Source organism: Panthera onca, chromosome D4 (genome assembly GCF_046562875.1).
Source record: "Panthera onca isolate mPanOnc1 chromosome D4, mPanOnc1 haplotype 2, whole genome shotgun sequence".
NCBI lineage: Eukaryota > Metazoa > Chordata > Mammalia > Carnivora > Felidae > Panthera > Panthera onca.
Genome location: NC_138351.1, coordinates 84,077,547 through 84,098,583, shown reverse-complemented (window position 1 = coordinate 84,098,583; position 21,037 = coordinate 84,077,547). Strand labels below are relative to the sequence as shown.

The 21,037-nt window shown below is 48.2% G+C and overlaps 1 protein-coding gene across 1 annotated transcript in view; it reads left to right on the top strand.

Annotated features, from left to right (window-relative positions):
• Positions 1-18,916: 18,916 nt before the first annotated feature.
• Positions 18,917-21,037, top strand: part of PSMB7 (proteasome 20S subunit beta 7) — a 59,332-nt gene continuing 57,211 nt past the window's right edge. The window contains exons 1-3 of the mRNA XM_060608714.3: positions 18,917-19,034; positions 19,476-19,569; positions 20,298-20,395. Of these exons, the coding sequence (XP_060464697.1) occupies positions 18,973-19,034; positions 19,476-19,569; positions 20,298-20,395 (254 nt within the window). The 5' untranslated portion in view covers positions 18,917-18,972. The remainder of the gene's footprint in view (positions 19,035-19,475; positions 19,570-20,297; positions 20,396-21,037) is intronic.

Sequence of the window (21,037 nt, the reverse complement as noted above, 5' to 3'; positions counted from 1 at the left end):
TCCTGTCCTGTCCCCTCTCTTCTCCAGTGCCCTCTCTGGGGCTGTAGTGGAAGGCCCAGATGTGCCGTATTCTCTCAGGCCTCCGTGCCTTCCACTTGAACTGCCTTTCCTATTTCTCTGTCCACAAGTTCTAGAGAGTTCCCAGTCATTCCTTAAGACTCTGCTTGCTTGGTGTCACTGGCTGCTTCCACGCCCCTCCAGGCAGATTGAGCTGTTCTCTGTGGGTCCCCCCAGGATTCTGTTTTAGCAAGGAAGTGGGGTGTCTCCTCTCCTTCCTTCTTTTCCTTTTTATCCATTCTCCTCTCCTCCTTTCTGGCAAACACACGCAGCCTCTCCTCTCCACCAGGCCCTCTGTTAGCTGCTTGGGACAGATGCGGATCCCAGCCAGTCCCTGCCCTCAGGTGGGGTCTCTGGGGACAGTTGTCAGCATGAGGAGAGGTGATCTGAGGGGGCAGCCACACAGCCGCCTCCAAATGACAAAGTGAAGGATGGTGTTTGCGTTTCTCGTTTTCCTCCTTTATTATTATTATTTTTAATCAAGGGATGGCACAAGCAACATTTCTGACTTCTTCTCTGATTACCAGGGACTCACGTTTTAGTTTATTCATTACTCTCTTATTTTTATGAGCATGTAGTACCTTATTCGTGAAAATAATAACAAAATAACAAATATTTAAATAACAAAGTTTAAATACTATGTATCAGAAAACCCAGTACATTAAATAAAAAATAAAAAATTGAGATAATAATAAAAGAACTGTAATTTAAAATTAAAATTTTTTTATGTTTATTTATTTTGAGAGAGAGAGAGAGAGAGAGCGAGCAGGGGAGATGCAGAGAGAGTGAGAGACACAGAATCCGAAGCAGGCTCCAGGCTCTGAGCTGTCAGCACAGAGCCCGACATGGGGCTCGAACCTGAGAACTGCGAGATCGTGACCTGAGCCGAAGTTGGACGCTTAACTGACAGAGCCACCCAGGCACCCCTCAAATTAAAAAAAAACTTTTTTTTAATGTTGATTTGTGAAGGAGAGAGAGAGAGAGAGAGACAGAGCACAAGTGGGAGAGGGGCAGAGAGAGACAACGGAGACACAGAATCCGAAGCAGTCTACAGGCTCCGAGTTGTCAGCACAGAGCCCGACACGGGACTTGAACCCACAAACCGAGAGATCATAACCCGAGCCGAAGTTGGACGCTTAACCAACTGAGCCACCCAGGTGCCCCCCAATTTTTTTTAATGTTTATTCATTTTTGAGAGAAAGAGGGAGAGCATGAGTGGGGGTGGGGGAGACAGAGAGAGAGAGAGAGAGAGAGAGAGAGAGAGAGAGAATCCGGAGTGGACTCTGCACTGACAGCAGAGAGCCCAATGTGGGGCTTGAACTCACGGACCATGAAATTACGACCTGAGCCCAAGTCGGACGCTTAACTAACTGAGCCATCCAGGTGCTCCTGAAAGTAATTTTAAAATTAAGGTTTACTTTTTTGCCTGGCTTAGTCTTGCTTGCCCTGCCTCCCCAGGGGGGCATTTAGTCTGCATGCATGGTTAGGTTAGGAAAACGCAGTGTCCCGGGCTCCAGTGGGACGAAGAACTTACCTTCTGCCGCCTCCCTGCTCTGGGGTAGGAATCCGGGGCTTGTTGATCTGTGACTCCCACTGCTGAGCCTGAGGGGGTCAGTCGCGCAGGGACAGGACTCAGGGCTGGACAGACGTTGTCCGTTCTGCAGGTTTGGTAATTTGGAATTTCTGGAAGTTGAATTGTTTCTCAGGCCGCATCGGAATGGCCTGGCATCCGGGAGAGAGTGTTAGCACAACCCAGGCTCAGTCTTGTGGGGTGTGGGGTGGGAGATAAGGGGATGGGGAGGGTGGGTGCTGCTGAGGCAGGCCTTTCGGAGGGTAGGTAGACAGGGTGAGAGGCAGGAGGTGGGATCCTAGGTGTGTGTGGGACTGGCAGGGAGGGAGCGATGACAGACCGGGAGATAGAAAAGAGGGAACTGGTGTGGTGGCTCAGAGAGGTAAAGCAAGTCACCCAAGGCCACACAGCTGCAGTGGCTGAGGTGGGCTTTGACCTCAGCTCTGTCTGACTCCAACACCCACACTCACCTCCCGAGAGTAGTGGGCGGGGCCAGCTTGAGACATGATCCCTGGGGTTGACCTTGGAGTCCTCCACACCTTTGTCCTCTTGCCTCCACACACTGTGGCCTCCAGATGGACCTCCTTGCAAGAGGTCAGGCTGACCCCAGTGGGTTCCTTCAATGGTGTCCACACCTGAAAGGTTGGAGAGGGAAGCTATCCCGTGAAGACTGCCACAGAGTAGGGTGGAGAGTGCCCAGCCTGGGGGTCAGGCCAACTGGGAGTCCCCACGTGCTAGCTGTAGTAGGCACCCATCGCTTCCCGGGTGCCAGCACACCCCCTTCTTCGGGGAAATCCCCCTCCCCCACCACTCATGTGACCCCACTCTGGCTGCCTCTCCTCAAAAGCAAACAAACGAGAAACACAAAACACACCAACTGTAGGCTTGGGCCACGGTTTGTCCATTTCTCTGGTCGTGTGTGTATGTTATACCAGCTGTGGAGTGAAGAGAGCAGGGGCCCTGACTCGGAGTTTCTGAGTAGGAACAATGTGAAATCAGAACTGCTTGTGGCCAGGCATCGTGGGGTTAAGTTTGGCTGCCTCTAACAAAAATTGCAAATAAAAGTAGTTTAAACATGCAAGGGTTGGTTTGTTTGTCCTGTAAAAGAAGCCTTGTGGTGTCCAGTCCAGGGCTCATATTACTGGCATGGACATCCAGCCTCATGTCATGGCCCCAAATGGTTGCCAGAGCTCCAGCCATTACACCCATGGTTTAGGCAACAAGAAGGAGAAAGTGGAGAAGGGGAAAAGAGGTGCTCCTTCCAGCGGAGTCAGCTTGTCTTCCCTTAGGCAACCTTCCCATAAGTACCATAGAATACCTTCATTTACATATCGCTGGTCATAAGGGAGAAATGTTATTTATCACCTGGACATTTTACTGTCCAAATAAAACCAGGCTTTCATCTCTGCCAGGGGTATGCAGGGGGAGGGCATAAAGCAAGCCAAGAGGAGGGCGCTCATGAGATGGGAGACAGAAAGGAACAACCACACAGAGAGGGAGGGAGGGTGGAAGGGAGAGAAAGGTAGAGAGACAGGCAGAGAGAGAGAGAGAGAGAGAGAGAGAGAGAGAGAGAGCACGCGAGGCTGAGGGACTCACTGAGTCCCTGAAGGCAGCCCCCTCCTCGGTCTTCCTGGTCTCCTGCTCCAACACATGCTCCTTTTTCTCAAGTGAGGTTGTACTTAGTCTCTGTCACTTGTAACTGGAAGAGCGGGCAAGGATTTACCTTTTGTGAGCCTTGATTTTTTTTGTTCTGAGAAATGGGGATCCTATTGCCCACGAGGAGGAGCTGTGACAACGACTAATGGTGGCAGTGCCCACCAAGCACACAGCACAGGGAGCCCTGCCCGGGCATCCCGTGACCTGGAGCACCTGCCGTTTCTCCTGTTACTTCCTCCTGTCCAACTCCAGCGATCCTGCACCACGAGGGTTTACATGGAAACTGCATCATGTCTGACCCAGGGAGCTGGCCAGGCTCGGGTGAGTTTTCTGGACGCCTGCGTAGTGTGGGGTGAAAACTGAAGAAGCCAGAAAAACGGAGAGAAGGGAGGGGCGGGGCTGGAGAAGTGCCAGGGGCAGAGAAAGCCACTGCCACCTGGTTGTAGGGGCATTGTCAGAGCCTGACGCCGGGTGCCAGGGTGCCAGGCATCGGGGAGTCCATTCTGAGCTTGGACACTGTGGTGGACCCTGTCCAGGACCCTTTCCTGCTCCTTCTGGGAACAGCACCTGATTCAGGGGGAGCCCCGCCTTAAAGGTAAGCCTCTGTGCTGTTGGGAAGGGCTGATCCTGCTCTGTGCTCCATGGGTGGTATATTTGTTTTCTAATTCCTGCCGTAGCGAATTACACAAATTTAGCTGCTCCGTATAACACAGATCGATGACCTCACAGTTTGGTGGGTCAGATGTTTAGGTCGGCTCAAATGGCTCCTCTGCTCTGGGTCTCACAAGGCCAAAATCAAGGTATTGGCTGGGCTGCGTGTGTTTCTGGAGGTTCTGTGGGTAAATCACTTGCAAGCCCATTCAGGGTGTCAGCCAGATTCTGTTCCTGTGGTTGTGGGACTGAGGTCCTACTCCCTTGCTGGCTGTCATTCAGAGGCTGGGCTTTGTCCTGGAGAATCGTGTGTGTGTGTGTGTGTGTGTGTGTGTGTGTGTGTGTTTGTATATGTGTGTGTGTATATATATATATACACACACACACATATAATATGTATATAAAAATATATATGTAAATATATAGAAAAATATATATATAAAACATATAAAATATGGAGAGAGAGACAGAGACAGAAGGACAGATTTACTTTAAGGAATTGGCTTGTAGAGGATTATTGAGGCTTGGTCAATCCAAAATCTGCAGGGCAGGCTGGTGGGCTGCAGACCCAGGAAAGAGTCATAGTTCAAATTCAAATGTAGTTGGCTGGCAGAATTCCTTCTTGCTCTGAGGAGGTCGGTCTTTAGTTCTATTAAGGCCTTCAACTGACTGGATGAGGCCCACCCACACTACAGAGGAGAATCTGCTTTTTTTCAGGCGCCACTGCTTTACATGTGAATCTCATCCAAAAACACCTTTACAAAAACATCCCGAATAATGTTTTTCCCAACATCTGGGTCAAATTTGACACAGAAAATTAACCCATCACAGAGCAGTACCTAGGTTAGTGCTTAGTTGAATAACCAACAATGGAAATCAGGCTGGGGAGGGCATCTTTAGAATTCTGCCTCCCACAGGGGGGCATATAACCCAGGTTTATGCAGTCAGGGTATGATTCTATGTCCCCAGCCCAGGAGATGGATTGTAAGATGGGCACATGACCCAGGTAGCTCTTCTGCGAGAATTACCAGAGGAGCCATTGCAACTGGGGCAGCCAGACTGGGAGAATGGTACTCATCTCTGCCACGCTTTAGGGAAAAGTCAAGTGAACGCAAAGCCAAGCAAGAAGAGAGCAAAACCAAGAACAGGAAGAAGTTCTTGAGGCCATTATTTGTGTGCTGAATCCAGCCATCTCGGAAGTCGGCACCGATCAGTTTTGCTGAAAACAGATTCTCCCAAGCCAGTTCACCGCCAATCAATTAACGAATGATTACATCTCTAAAGAAACAGGCAATTGGCCAAATGAATCGAATGTATCTGTTAAACAAAAATTATTTCTTTTCACTAGGGCTTAGAAGCACGTCCATGACCCCTGTAGCCAGAGAATTAGCTCCTGGCATCCTGCTGCCCCAGTAGAGACTGAGCACATGACGATGGGATATCTGGTGACTATGAGATTGAGCTATGCATCACGAGCTGGCATTTCGGGTCCTCAAAGCCTTAGGTCCGGTGGGTGCGGTGGCACCACCTCATCATATATGAAAATAGTACATTAGTGTTTGGGCTCAACCAGGTTCAGAGGACAGAGCTCTGTGACTCTGAGGCCGGGGCCTGGGGCTCGCGAGGGCTGATGTAGATACTCACCCTTCAGGCCTCAACTCCAAGTCTCCTGCCCCCCATGATCTCATAAGGACCCTATGACTACACTCCAGCCGCAGCTCCTTTCCACTTGACCTCGAGGCTTGGCCACTGCCCTAGTCTGGATGCAGGCTCACGAGGGCAGGTCACTGGGCTCAGCCTCTCTCGGCTGGAGACCGAAATGAACAAGAGTCTGCCTCTGATCCAGCAACGCTCACAGAGCATCTGTTGTATGCCTGGCACTTCGTTTGCTTTTGCCAATCTGAGGGGCAGGTTTCTCCTCTCCTTTGTGGGTATGGAAGACTCCGAGAAGCCAAGCGGCTTGCCCAAGGTCACACAGAGCGGAAGTAGCAGGTTGGAAATGAGGTCCAGGGGACTCAGGCCCATAGACGGGCCTCAAGGATGTCAGCTTCTCCTCATCTCCGGGTCATTTTTCCAGGGCCTCCAATTTTAGAGTTCTAGCTCCGTTCCCTCTGAGTTCCGCAGGAGTCGGCTGGGGCTCTTGGGAACAGAAGACATTAGGTTTCCTGTGCTGGGGGCCCCCTGCCACCCGGCCCCCAAACTACTGTCACCTTTTAATAGATTTCTCAGGGAATGAGTAATTTGTTGCTGGTGCCGGCTTGGCATTCGGCAGGAAGTCCCTGCAGGCCTGGAAGGTCAGCATGGAGCCACTCAAAGGCAACCGCTGGGGGAAGATAGTGGGTCAGTGCTGGCCGCTTAGCACAGCTGTGCCGCCAATTACTGCCCGGCCTGCTTCCTGCCGCAGACGTGCCCAGGGCCAGGGCTTTGAACCCTCGCAGGGAGGCCAGCTTCCAGTAAACAACCCAGGGCAGCGGGCAGATTGACAGCAGAAATGCGGGCGCCTGGCCGGCCACTGGTGCTGCTCACTGCTTCTGCTGGCAGATGGACAAGACCACAGTCCCCTGGGGGTCCCCCGGTCAGGGGCTCGGGGGCCGTCAGAGCCTCACTGCTGGGTAGACAGGCTCCTGCCACGTCCAGGGGGGTTTCTAGGCCATAGTTTCTGGGCCACCGAAGATGAATTTTTTTCTGGGTCGGGAAATGAGCCTGGTCTGGGACCCCTTCCCAGCCACCAGCCTGGGAGCAGGGATTTGGAGAAAGAACTTGCAGACGGACAGCAGCGTCCTGCTTCTTCCTCTCTCCCCAGGAAAGCTCCAGAAAGATCTGGGGTGCAATGGTGACACTGCCAGGCTCTCCAACACCGTCTTATTTGGCAGCTAAAAGAAAGGAGGTGCGCTCACTGCACGACTCTGTTTATGTGAAGTTCTAGAATGTTTGGGTATTAGAAAGTGATGGTCTCTTTGAGGGACTGACTGGAGGGAGCAGGAGGGAACTTTCTGGGCAGGGAGTGGAAGTGTTCATATCCATCTTTGTACTCTAATTAACATCCTTCCATGCACAAGCAATAAATAGATGGATGTGAAGTGATATATGTGGGCTGGTGCTTGTCCCTAAGCAGCCACCTCAAGGCAACTGGCCCTATCCCCGTGGGATGGGGCCATTAACTAAAGCCCCGGCTGTTGACACTTCGGAGAGAGAACTTGGGGTGCCCACCAGCCCCCGATGCTTCACTCACTGTCTGCCGTGCTCCTTCAGGGCTCCCATGGGTCCAGAGGTGAATGGCTGTTTCTGTGCCCATGAGGCTGGATGGACCTAGCACGTGCTCCGTTGAAACATCCCATTGTGCCAGAGAGCAGACAGGGACTAAAACTTGTGGGGAGCCGTTTTGAAAGGGCTCCAATGGCCAAATTTGGGGCAATGGAAGATCAAAATGATGAAGAATGTGAATGGGTTATGACATAGAATAAAAAAGAAATCCTTGAATTTGAAAAAAAAGAAGAATTAAAAAAAACCCCAAGGGATTCCTTACAAAAGAGGGTCAACTAAGGAGCGATGGAGACAGAAAATGGCACCTTACAGTGAACAAAATCTGGGCAGAAATCATTGGTGGGTGTTACCACCAGTGGGTAAAAGACTACTGGGAATAGGGTATGCACGCAGTTTTCAAAGAATTAACCCACAAATTGACATTCTAATTATGTAGAGGAGAAAATCGTTTTACAAAAAGAGAAATCTGACAGATACCACCTTACCCAAATGGTTAAACCTCAGACCACTAATTTTGGGGGACACCTGGGTGGCTCAGTTGGTTAAGCATCCAGCCCTTGATTTTGGCTCAGGTCGTGATTTCATGGTTCGTGGGCTCAAGCTTCCCATTGGGCTCCATGCTGAGTGTGGAGCCTGCTCAGATTCTGTCTCTCTCCTCTCCTGCTGCTCCTCCCCACCCCCCTCAAAATAAATAAATAAATAAATAAATAAATAAATAAATAAGCATTAAAAAACCCACAAATACTGGGATAAGCCAATATCTTCTGCACCCTGAGAAAGGACACATCACTTACGAAGAACTTCCAGAAAATGCTTACCTGCCAAAATCATCAGACAAGTCTATGCTGAGGACCATCCTTCAGAACCACTGACCTGGCCTCTTCAAGAGAGAAGAACAAAAAGCCTGGAGACTGCTCCAGATTGAAGGAGGCTAAAGGGTCACAATGACCAATTCAATGGGGATCTCTGATTGGATCCAGATCACAAAAGTCATAAAGGTGACACTGGGGAATATGCAGACTAAATATTAGATAATTATATTGAAACCTTATTAAATTGTCTGAATGTGACAATGGTAATATGGGGTTTTTCGGTCTTTTTTTTTTTTTTTTTTTCTCCTCAAATCTTATTAGGGAATAAGTGACAAATATAATTGTGTATATCTAGAGTGTACAGCATGATGATTTCATTACATATGACAAAATGATTACCAGTATCAAGGAAATTAAACACATCCATCATCTCCCATAGTTAACTTATGTGTATGTGGGGGGGGGGGGGTGGGCGGGGTCAGAGTGCTTACCATTTCCTCTAGGCAACTTTCAAGTATGCAAAAAATGTCTACATATGTATCCTTCCCCAAGGAATAATTGCAATACTTAGCTTTCAATTCATCAATGTTTACTACCCATTGACAGTGTGGCCAGTGCTGTGCTGGGTGCCAAAATAGAAACAAAAAGAGAGTATCTGCTTTCAGCCCTCAGGGACCCCCAACCTCACCGGGAGACCACAGCTAGATTCACAGGCTCCAAGCCAACCCCTGGTCCCAGATGAGACTAGGGTCCCCAGCGATCCAAAGCTATCTGCTCTGTTAGTGGGGGTTGAGACTAATCCACTGGTCTCTAAACTTCTTCTTCTTCCTTTCTTTTAAAGGTGTGTGTGTGTGTGTGTGTGTGTGTGTGTGTGTGTGTGTAAGTAATCTCTACACCAAATGTGGGGCTTGAACTCACAACCCTGAGATCAAGTGTCACATGCTCCATCGACTGAGCCAGCCAGGTGCCCCATCCAAACTTCTTAATTTCTTGTTTCTTTATCTACAACATGATTTCCACTTGGGAAAATAAATATATATATAAAGTATATATTTATATTTATATATATATTTTATTTACTTATTATATATATATTTTTTATATAAAATTAAAAGCTAACTTGAGGGTATGACAACACATCTAATATTTATAAGGATGCATTTTTTCCCTTCCAGTTTTATTGAGATATAATTGACACGTAATATTGTACAAGTTTAAGGTATCCAAATAGTGATTTGAGATATACATATATTGAGAAAGGATTACCACAACTAGTTAACGCCCATCACCTTATGTAGTCACAAATCTTTTTTATCTTGTGATGGGAACTTTTAAGATTTACTAAGTAGCTTTCAAAAATAGAATACAGTACTGCTACCCAGAACTTATTTATCTTTTTTTTTTGATGCATAATTGACATACAATGTCATTCGCTCCAAATATTACTTTCAGGTGTACAACCTAGTGATCTGACAATTCTATACATTACTCAATGCTCACCAAGGTGTCACCGTATGATATTATTACAGTATTATTGGCTTTATGCTCTATGCTAGACTTTTCATCTCTGTGACTTATTTATTTTATAACTGTAGGTTTGTGCCTCTTTATCTCCATCACCTATTTAACCTACCCTCCACACCCCTCCCCTCTGGGACCCATAAGTTTATTCTCTGTATTTAAGAGTCTGTTTGGTTTTTGTTTGTTTGTGTTTGTTTTGTTTTTTAGATTCCACATATAAGTGAAATCATATGGTATTTGTCTTTCTCCCTCTGACTTGTTTCACCTTGCATAATGTCCTTTAGGTCCATCCATGTTGTCATAAATGGCAAGATTTCATTCTTTTTTATGGATGAGTGATATTCCATTGAGTATATATACTACACCTTCTCTATCCATTCATCATCTATCGATGGACACTTCGGTTGCTTCTGTATCTTGGCTATTATAAATAATGCTGCAATAAATATACAGATGCATGTATCTTTTCAAATTAGTGTTTTTGTTTTCTTTGGGTAAATACGCAGTAGCAGAATTACTGGATCTTATGGTATTTGTAGGCATTGTGGTTTTGCAGGAGAATGCCCTCGTTTTGAGGAGAATCCTGTAGAAGTATTTTTGGAGACAACTGAATTCAGTGTGTGATATTCGACTGGCTCCTGGATCACAAAAATCATAATGGATGGGTTTTTTTAATTAAACAAAATTTTTTTTTAAATTTTTTTTAATGTTTATTTATTTCTGAGAGAGAGAGAGAGACAGAGCATGAGTGGGGGAGGGGCAGAGAGAGAGGGAGACACAGAATCCGAAGCAGGCTCCGGGCTCCGAGCCATCAGCACAGAGCCCGACGCGGGTCTTGAACTCACAGACCGTGAGATCACGACCTGAGCCGAAGCCGGATGCTCAACCGACTGAGCCACCCAGGCGCCCCTAATTAAAAAAATTTTTTAGGTGATCTCTATGCCCAACGTAAGACTCAGACTCATGACCCCAAGATCAAGGGTCATACACTCTACTAACTGAACCAGCCAGATACCCGCATAATTGTTGTTATTGAGATAACTGGGGGAATTTGAAAGTAGATTGAATAATAGAGAGCAATATTGCATCCACACAATGGTATTGTGGTTAGGTAGGAGTATGGCCTTGCTTTTAGGAGATTCATGCTCTAGTTTTTAGGGGTGGATCATTGTGTAAAGTTGTGTAACTTTCAGTTGGTTCATCAGAGAGACGGGGAGGGGGGATTGTTCATTGCATTACTCTTGCAACTTTCTGAAGGTTTGAAAAATTTCAACATAAAAAGTTGGGGAAAAATAATGGCTATGTAGAGAATTTGAAAAAAAATGCAGAGAGGCACAAGGAGTAAAATGGGAATAGCCTGATATCCCACCAGTGAGGAATTATAGCTGTTAGTAACATGATTTTTTTTACATACATAATGTACATATATGTCATAAATTTGGAACCACATATACTCTGCTCACTTCTCACTCTTTCTTCTGTCATTAAACATGCATTGAAAACACATTTTTTAATGGCCTCTTATGTTCCATCAAAAAATATTCAGTTACTCTCCTGTTGTTTGACATTAAAGCGGTTTCCAGATTTTCTTTAGATTATTGCTATATATTATAATATAAAGAATCCAGTATAATATCTAATATGTGTAATCCATTATCTAATATATACCCAATATATAATACATTATAAAATTCAATATAATCCATTTTAAATAACGCCACAATGAGCATTTTTACACACCAATCTTTGAGGATAAGAGTCCTAGGAGTGGAATTTTGGGGTTAAATGCCCTGAACTTTTTCAAGGATCTTGAACTTAAAAAAAATCCAGCTTTCCTGAGGTATAATTGATACACCAGAAAAAAAACTGTATAGATTTAATACACACTGTTGGATGAGTTTGGACATGTGTATGCATACATCTGTGATGCCCTTACCACAATCAAGGCAATACACGTATCCATATGCCTCCAATAGTTTCCTTTTTTTCTTATGGGGTGTGTGTGTGTCCCAAGGACACTCACCGTGAGAGCTACCCTCTTAACAAATTTTGAGGTGCACAATACCGTGTTGTGAATCGTAAGCGCTGTGTCATATAGGATTCTGAACTATTTGGCAAATGGCTTTTCAGGAAGCTTGTATCATTTTACACTCCCACTAACAAACTACAAAAGTTAGGCACATCATTGCTAACACTGAGTGTTATTATTAGAAAAAATGTCTTTGCTAGATTTGATAGTGACAACAGCACAGTCAGTGAGAATGGTCCGGTGGACACATTTTGGTCCTTCTCTTGCCTGACTTCCTTCTCTTGCCTGACTGTCATCGGGACCCTCCCTCCATCTCCAGCCTTCTCCCCCGTCGTGGTGGCTGTGATGTCATTCTCCCCTGGTCCCCGCCTGCCTCCCTGCCTGTGCCTTCTCTCCCCACTTCGCCCGTGCCTCATCTTTACTTGCCTGATAAATTACTGTCCCTGGCCTCTGTCCTTGGCTCCCCTCTCTCCCTCTGCCCACCCTCCTGTGGCATCTTATCCACACTCGGGACTTGCACCACTTTCTTGAGAACTCTTGTACCTCTCCCCAGCCCAGCCCTCCAAGGCAAGATGTCCTAAGGGAACCCACGTGGAAATTCCTGCCCCCCAAGTCAGAGCCCTGGAGAATGTCACTATCTCCAACCTCTGACCACATCCCGTCTATCCGACTTTCTGTAGTATGTCTTGAAACTGTTCCCTTCTTGCCAAGGTCACTGCCGTCACTCAAGTTCAGGCCACCTTCGTCTCCTCCCTGCTCTCCTACTTCCGGCCTCTCCCTGTCCGTCCATCTTCTGACCAGTTGCCAGGTTGATTTTCACAACACACTGTGTGATCGCGTCATCCCCCTGATTAGTACCAGAGGAGGGGCTCCCAGGTCCCGCCTGCCTTGGTTCCTGCCGAGTGTCCAGCTCCCCTGCCCCCGACCCCTCTCATTTAATGCTTCCCCACATGCCCGGCTCTTTAATGCCTGCACAGGTCTGCTCAGCCTGTCCCTTCCTTCGGGAGTGCACATTCTCTTCCTCCTGCCACCCCAGCTAGCCAGCTCCTGCTCCTCCTCAAAGTTCTGTTCACACTCCCACGTTTTGTTTAAAGGACTCGCTGACGCCTTTCCTCCCCTGGGGGAGCTGCCCTCTCTTTCTTTGTACTTCTTTGTACCCTGTGCAGTCCCTATCAGAAACTTCTGGTCTTTTAACTCTCTTATTCATTTCTGTATTCATTTTTCTTGAGGGCAGAGTCTTTGTGTTCCTGTGTCGGGCACAGTGCCAGACACAGAAGTGAAGTTTGTTCAAGGAACGTCTGAATGAATGAATGAATGGGGTAGCGTTTGCCTCGCTGTGGAAAGGCACGGCAAGTCTAGGACCGTAGAGAAGATACAGAGGAGGATGTGCCTCGGAGACACATTCAGAGGTAGGCTTAGCTGGGGAAAGCATCCGTCAGCTGTGGTCCAGCAGCCCCAGGATGCCTTGTTTGGATGACATGCTCTGCTCAAACTCTCTTTGTCAAGTAAGCAGCCCCTTCTCCCAAGAGAGGACGTGCTGCTTCTCTGCTCACAAGCCTGCCATGGCTCCCCAGGGCCCTCGGGACACGCCCAGGCTTCAGAGCCAACCTACCTGTCCCGTATAGTTGGAGCCCACCCAGCTTACTATCCTCACCTCCCCACCTCGCCCCTGCCCTGCGGCCACACCCACCTACCTGCTCTTCTGCAGACCTGGCAAGCCCTATAACCTACCCCCCCCCCCCCCCCCCGCCTTTGTATGGGCTGTACTTCTCTTTGGAAAGCTCTTCCCTTCTCTCTACTCTCTTCCTCAAAGACCTGGTGTCAGCTTCACCTCCCCAAGGAGGCCTGCCCTCAACGACCAGGTACTCACATCTACCCGAATCTCCTCTGTGATGCAAACAATCCCACTTTCTGCAGCCCACACTCCAGGGACCCACGTCTCAGCCTTGACTCTCCCTCCCTGTGGCCATGGGCCTGTCCCTTGTCACTCCGAGTCTCAGTTGCTCTTTCTGTTCCTTCCCACTCAGGGCATCCCCCCTGTGATTCCCGCCCTCATGGTTTATTAAGAGAATGAGATATGTTGAAAGGAGAGGCCGGGACAGGCCTGGGTTCAAATTCTGGTTCCTTTGCTAACCAGCTACGTGACCTTGGGCCAGGCACCTCCTCTCTCTCAGCTTACAGTTCCCCACCCTTGCGCTGGAAATCTAACAGCACCACCTGGGTAGCTGGGAGGATTAATGAGGTTGTGGCATGTAAAGTGCTTAACAGAACACCTGTTCTACATCTGGAAAGCTCTCAATGGGTGTTGACCATGATGATTAAACCAGGTAGAGAAAGGATTTATAATAAATTCTAACGTGCTACGGTAGCGGGAGGTATTCGCTGATTTCCCAGAGACTTGTACAAGCTCCAGATGGGAAAAGGGGGGGGGGTGGTGCCCACTCCTGCTCACCGTCAGCTGGGGGGTCACACTCCATAGGGGCTCATTTCATTCTCTGGGGTTAGGTAGTGAAACACCCATCCCAGGCCTCGTTTACAGTGATTGGGATTTTGTGGGTCTCCTCAGGGCACCCCAAATCCGCTAACTGTCCCAGGGGAGTCCGGAGTGGGTGGCGGGAATCCACATGGCTGGGACACGGCCGTGGGCCCGCTGTGCCTTCCCACTGGGCATCTGTGGCTGGGCAGTGAGGTTCGGCACCTGGGCGCTGTGCCAGGCGCCCTGAAGCCTGGAGCAGCTGCTCTAATTCATGCAAAGGAAGGCGCCCAGGTTTGCCCTGTCTATTTATAGCTTATTTATGAAGAAGGAAAAACAAGGGCCCAGTTGCCTTAGCAACCAGGAGCATCATGGGCTGCTTTCCCTGCAGTGGGAAATTGGCCAAGACTCCCGGTGGGGGGCACCCCCGGATGTGTGTGTATCCTGACAGAGGATGGGGGTGAACCTTCTAGGACCTGTCCCACTCTGGATTCCTAGCAGCCTATAGGCCACCTCCAGAGGCCCCAAGACAGGGAGGGTGCTTGCCAGGCCCTTGGAAAATCCGGGGTGATGCAGGGGGCCACGCACAGCTGAACTTTCTGTGGAAAGGCACGCTCTGGTCTCTCGGTCTCGGTGCTGACTCCTGTCCTGTGGGTGCCCACCCTGCTGCCTCAGACCCTCTTGGGAATGTCTTCTGGCTGTGATCTGATGCCCCTAAAGGGCACTTAGTGCAGTGAACTGAAGGTGTAGTTCCCAGACCAGCACTCCTTAAGGCTGTGATCTGGCCAAGAGCCTGGCACCAAGGAGGGGCTTTAATAAATACTGAATGAACGCATAAATGAAGTGCTTTCGTTCAAAGTGCATGGTCTTACTCAGGACGCATGAGGTAAGGGAAACATTGTAATGTTCTCTCATTTTACACATGGGGAAACTGAGATTCAGAGACATGAAGAGACCAGCCTGAGATCACACAGCTGGGAAATAGCTGGGCTGGATGAGAATCCTTAGGGAGGAAACCTTGCTTTTGCTCGGGCAAAGCCCCAGGGAACATGGGAACTTGGGTTCCAGCTGAGCTGTAATCGAAGGGAGGTGTGGTTCTGTGTGTGGTCTGGGGCTGAGAGCCATGTGGTTTATATCTTGACTGCCAGTTGTCAGCTGTGCAGCCTTGAATCATTGGCTTCACCTCTCTGGGCCTCAGCTGTTTCATCTGTAAAGTGGGGCAGTGTTGCCCGGTCCTTGGGGACCTCTAGCTCCCCGAGAGGGCAGGGACAGTATCTGTCTCCTAATCGTCTGTTTTTCCAGTGTTGGCACAGTCTCAGCGCCTGGGATGATGAGGAGATCCTGTGTACAAAGCAGATTGGGTGTTCTCAGGGAAGGTGGGTTGTTAACTATATTACTAGGGAACTGAGGCACAGAGAGCTTGATGGTTCCCCTGAGATCACACAGCCAAATCCAGAGCTTTACTGGTCTGTCAAGTTTTGGGGCCCTTGCTGGGGATTAAGCGGGACTGTGTCCACATCCTGGGGAGGGCATTCTGGACAGGGTTGCAGTCCCAGGGTACAGCAGTCATGTTGGACAGGGAGGCTGAAGCAGGGGTCTCTGAGTGCTGGGGACTGGGAGCTGCCCTTCAAACCACTGAAGGGACCGAGGCCCTGTCACAGGCTGAGTGGAGCTTGCCTGGCCTTGGGCTGAGCCTCTCAAAGGCCAGGCCCAGGCTGCCTGGAGGCTCTCTGTCGCCCTCTGCTGGCTCCAACTGTCTTTGCTGGGCCACCTCCAGAGGCCCCAAGACCGGCAATGCCTCCCCTCCAGCTGTCTGAGAGCGATAACGGTACCTAAGAGATCCACGTAAGAGGAATGCCCCGGGACAAACCGAGATCACAAATCATTTCCAAATCCTTCCATATCCTGGGTCTCACCCAGACTCTATGGCAACACAGGCGCCCTGCCACCGCCCTCTGGGGGCTGCGGGCTGCGGGCTGCTGTGCTTCCTTTGCCGCAATCGCATTCGAGTCATCACTGTATCTGGTGATTGGCTGCCCATCGTTGACGTTCCTTGGCATGTAGAAGCATCACACACTTCTGCCTTCAAGTCCACAAAGCTCTCCCTGTGTGAATGTCTGTCTGTAAACTCGCCCCACCTTTATTTATTTATTTATTTATTTAGAGACAATGCAAGTGGGGGAGGGGCAGAGAGAGAAGGAGAGAGAGAGAGAGAATCACAAGCAGGCTCTGTGCCATCAGCACAGAGTCCGATGTGGGGCTTGAGCCCAAGAACCATGAGGTCATAACCTGAGTCAAAATCAAGAGTCGTCGATTAACCAACTAAGCCACCCAGGCACCCATAAATTTCCCCTTTTTAATAGGACATCAGTCATACTGGGTTAGGAGCTACCCCAATTCCCTTTTTTGTTGTTTTTTTAATGGTTATTTTTGAGAGAGATAGTGCGAGAGGGGGAGGGGCAGAGAGAGAAGAAGACAGAAGTTCGGAAGCAGGGTCTGCGCTGATAGCAGAGAACCAATGTGGGGCTCAAAACCCTGTGTGTGTGTGGGGGGTGGGCCTGGGTGGCTCAGTTGGTTGAGCGTCCAACTCCGGCTCGGACATGATCTCACAGTTCGTGAGTTCGAGCCCCATGCCGGCCTCTGTGCTGACAGCTCAGACCAGGCTTCGGATCTTCTCTCTCTCTCTCTCTCTCTCTCTGCTCCTCTGCTGCTCACGTTCCATCTGGCTCTCTCTCAAAAATAAATAAACATTAAAAAAATTAAATAAAAAAAAAGAAAAGAAACCAATGCGGGGTTCATAAGATCATGACCTGAGCTGAAGTTGGATGCTTGACTGACTGAGCCACCCAGGCGCCCCCCTAATGACCTCTGTAACTTAATTGCTTCTGTAAAGGCCCTGCATCCAAATTAGGTCACATTCTGAGGTATTGGGGGTTGGGACTTCAACATAAGAATCTAGGGGTGACAGGGGCGCCTGGGTGGCTCAGTCAGTTGGGTGTCTGACTTTGGCTCAGGTCATGATCTCACAGTTCGTGGGTTCGAGCCCCACATTGGGCTCTGTGCTGACAGCTCAGAGCCTGGAACCTGCTTCGGATTATGTGTCTCCCTCTCTGCCCCTGCTCATGCTCTGTCTCTCCCTCAAAAATAAAGAAACATTAAAAAAATAAAAAATATATAAAAAAAGAATCCTGGGGTGACAAAATCCAGCCCCTAACATGCGGAGAGGAGGTACATCTGGTTCATCTTGTGTTCATTCCCTTGAGGCTGGGCCCAGGGCAGGAGTGAGAGAGTTTGATGAATATTGTAGAGGCGGTTCTAGGATTATTTCCTGACTCCCACGGCGTCCAGGGCATGTCAAACTGTCCTGTCTTGGTCTTATGGTGACGAGTCTCTGTCATCAGGAAATGGACTTCTCTAGAGCGGAGCTCAGATCTTCTCATTTTTGACAATCACCAGAGGATATACTCAGACTTTTTCATCAGTAGATTCCTGTGGAGGTAGGTAGGTGAGCCTTCATTTTCCTAATTCCACACAAAAGGCCCAGAAAAGTAATGAAAGAGAATTCAATCTTTGACAAATATTTATTGAACACACAGTTGTGACAGACTATGTCACTTCATTCCACAGTTACTGAGGCTGTCGCTTACTTGCTATGAAATGAATGTATTAATATTAAGTACTATTTATTGAAAAGCTGCTATATGCCAGGGATACAAGCTTTCCATGTACAATTTTCAATTCTTACAGCAGCCTTTTACAAATCAAAATAAAATTAATCTAACATAAAATGCACCGTGCAGTTCGGTGGTTTTTAGTATATTCACAATGTCATGTAATCATTACCACAGCCTAATTCCAGAACATTGTCATCACTCCAAAAAGAGACTTTGTGCCTCTCAAACAGTCACTCCCCATTTTCTCCCCCCATTTCCTAGCAACCACTAATCTAGTTTCTCACTGGAAACTAGTGATTTGTCTAGTATGGATTTCACAGAAATGGAACCATACTACATGTGATTTTTTTGTTTTTGTTTTTGTGCTTAGCTTCTGTCACTTAGTGTAGTATTTTCAAAGTTCATTCCTGTTGTGGTATTTATCAATGCTTCATTCCTTTTTATGGCCAAGTAATATTCTGTTGTATGGATGTACCACATTTTGTTTCCAAATGATGGACATTTGGGTGGTTTCTATTATTTGGCTATTATGAATAATGCTGCTATGAATGTTTGTGTACACGTTTTTGTGAACATATGCTTTTGATTCTCTTGGGTATATACTTCAGAGACAAATTGCTCAGTCTATGTTTAACATTTTGGGCAACTGCTGAACTGCTTCCCAGCAGATGTGTATGAGGGTTCGGGGTTCCCCATAATCCTCGCCAACTTTTGTTATTTTCTGTCTTTTTAATTATAGCCATCCTAGCGGGTGTCCATTGTGGTTTTGGCTTGCATTTCCCTAATGACTGATGATGTTGAGCATCTTCTCATGTGCTTCTTGTTTATTTTCACAGCAGTCTCTTGAGATAGCAGTTATTTCCATTTGGCAGCAGAGGAAAGAGATTCAGAACTGAGAGGACTCGCTCAGTGTAAGGAGGACGTGGCACTGTGCCTGGAACTCGCATGTGTCTGTGTCCTAAGCCCCCATGGAGTCTGATCAACAGTAGACACGGCTCTGGTGTGGTCAGCAGGAGTCTGGTCTCCCGTGCCACCAACTTGGACAAGTCCTTTCCCGGCCCCCAGCGTTAGTTACTCCTCCGCGCCACTTGGGGCGAAATACTCCAAACACGTCCGGGGTCCTCTAGGAGTCCAGAACTCTAAGATCAATCGCCCTGGCGCGGAGTTTGCCCCGCCCCTTCAGGCCAGGTCGCCGCAGGCGCCGGAAGTGCCCTGCTCTTTTTTGCTAGTTCCCGCCCGTGTTCCGGAAATACTTTCTCGGGAAGATGGCGGCTGTGTCGGTCTATGAGTCCCCGGTCGGAGGTTTCTCTTTTGATAACTGTCGCAGGTGTGGCCGTGCTCCGGGCCAGGTTCAGGGCGGGAGCGGGAGTGCGGTGCCGGGGTCGGAGCTGGGCCGCGGTCTGATCTGGGAAGTCCAAATGAAGGGTGAACGGCGGGGCCTGCGGCCTGCGCCCCGCGGCCCGTGTGACTCAGGGGAATGAGGGCCTGAGAGTGGGTTTCTCTCAAAGCCGAGTTTGCCTTTCCGCTTGCCCAGCGCACCCGGCCAGTCCCCATTTCTGCCTCCTTGGGCGAGATGCGGCCCCTCTCTGACGCTTTGCATGCCGAATAACGCGACACTAGTCCTGATCTTGAGGGGATTGGGTGAACAGAGGGATGGAAAGCGAATAGTAGCTTTTCTCTTCCTGAGTTCCCTATTAGACCTTCTTCGTGCCAGTGCGGCGCAAGGTGGTCCTGCCCTTCGACGCTTTATTCTCTGCTTTGCTTTCAGAAATGCCGTCTTGGAAGCTGATTTTGCGAAGAAAGGGTACAAGCTTCCAACGGCCCGGAAGACTGGCACGACCATCGCGGGGGTGGTCTATAAGGTGAGCAGGGATAGGCCAGCAGCAGCAGTGACAGCTGATTACGGGATGCAGGCCGCTTGGCCTCCATTCGCTTCTCTGGGCTCTGTCAAAAAGGGTGCATATTTCAGAGAACGTCAGGAAAAGGGCCTTTGGGATTTGTCGGGAGGTTTTGTGCGTTTAGTAACAGTTTATATTCTTTCCTCACTTTGCAGAATTTTTGACAGGAGACCAATACTTTTCTGTCTTAACGTACTGCTTTGGGAAGCAGGGTGATATAATGGGAGAATACAAGATTTCTGGTCAGACAGGTGTATGTAGCCATTTAACTTTTATGCTGCTTCCAGCTTTGGGCAAGTCACTTCTCACAGCCACGCTTTCCTGCCCATCAAACGAACAGAGTAACTCCTGCCTTAAATTGTTGAAAGGGTCGAAAGAGAGAATGGCTATCGTGGTTAAAGATAAAGGGTGGCATATTTTATTTTATTTTACTTTTTGAACATTATTTATTTTGAGAGAGAGAGAGAGAGCGAGTTTGCACACATGTGTGAGCAAGGGAGGGGCAGAGAGAGAAGGAGAGAATCCCAAGCAGGCTCCATGCTGTCAGCGCAGAGCCAGACTTGGGGCTCCATCTCACCAGCCCCTCAAGGGTTTGGGGGGAGCAGGGGACGGCTAACATTGTTTTCCCTAGAGTAGAGAGCTGCGGGTTTGTATATGTGAACTTGTTTTAAAATATATGTTTTTAAAAATAGGATGGCATAGTTCTTGGAGCAGATACAAGGGCAACTGAAGGGATGGTTGTTGCTGACAAGAACTGTTCAAAAATACACTTCATATCTCCTAACATTTAGTAAGTATCAGTTAGTTTGAATAGCTCTTATATTTTCAAACTTGCCAGAGCCAACATTGAATTTACTGTGTTCCTTACTAAAACCTGTTGTTTAACTTGTATTTTCTTTTTATCTCCCTTAAATGGTATTTTCATCTGCCTGTCACCTGAGCTGGTTATCCTCACGTTCTCTCTTTGCTTTAGTCTTTAATTCGCTTGGTCCCAGTTCTGTTTCAGCTGTTCCGTCTGCTAAAGCCTTAGTTCATATGCTTGTTTCTCAGCTGGACTATTGCATTTGTCGTTTGTTTGTTTGTTTGTTTGTTTGTAGCAGATTAAAACCCCCAAGTCATTTTTTACCTTGAGAGAGAGCTCAGGGGAGGGGCAGAGAGAGAGAATCCCAAGCAGGCTGTACAGGATCAGTGCAGAGCTTGTTGTAGGACTTGAACTCACAAACCATGAGATCATGACCTGAGCCGAAGTCAGCTGCTTAGCTGGCTGAGCCACCCAGGGGCCCCTGCATTTGTCATTTAAATGGCCTCTTTGCCTTTGGTCTCTTTATTATCTGTTCTTTTGCCATATTGACTTTTGTAAAACACAGATCTGATTATGTCTTTTTCTTCTTTAAAAACATTTCAAGAGACTTTTCACATTTCCACACTGCTT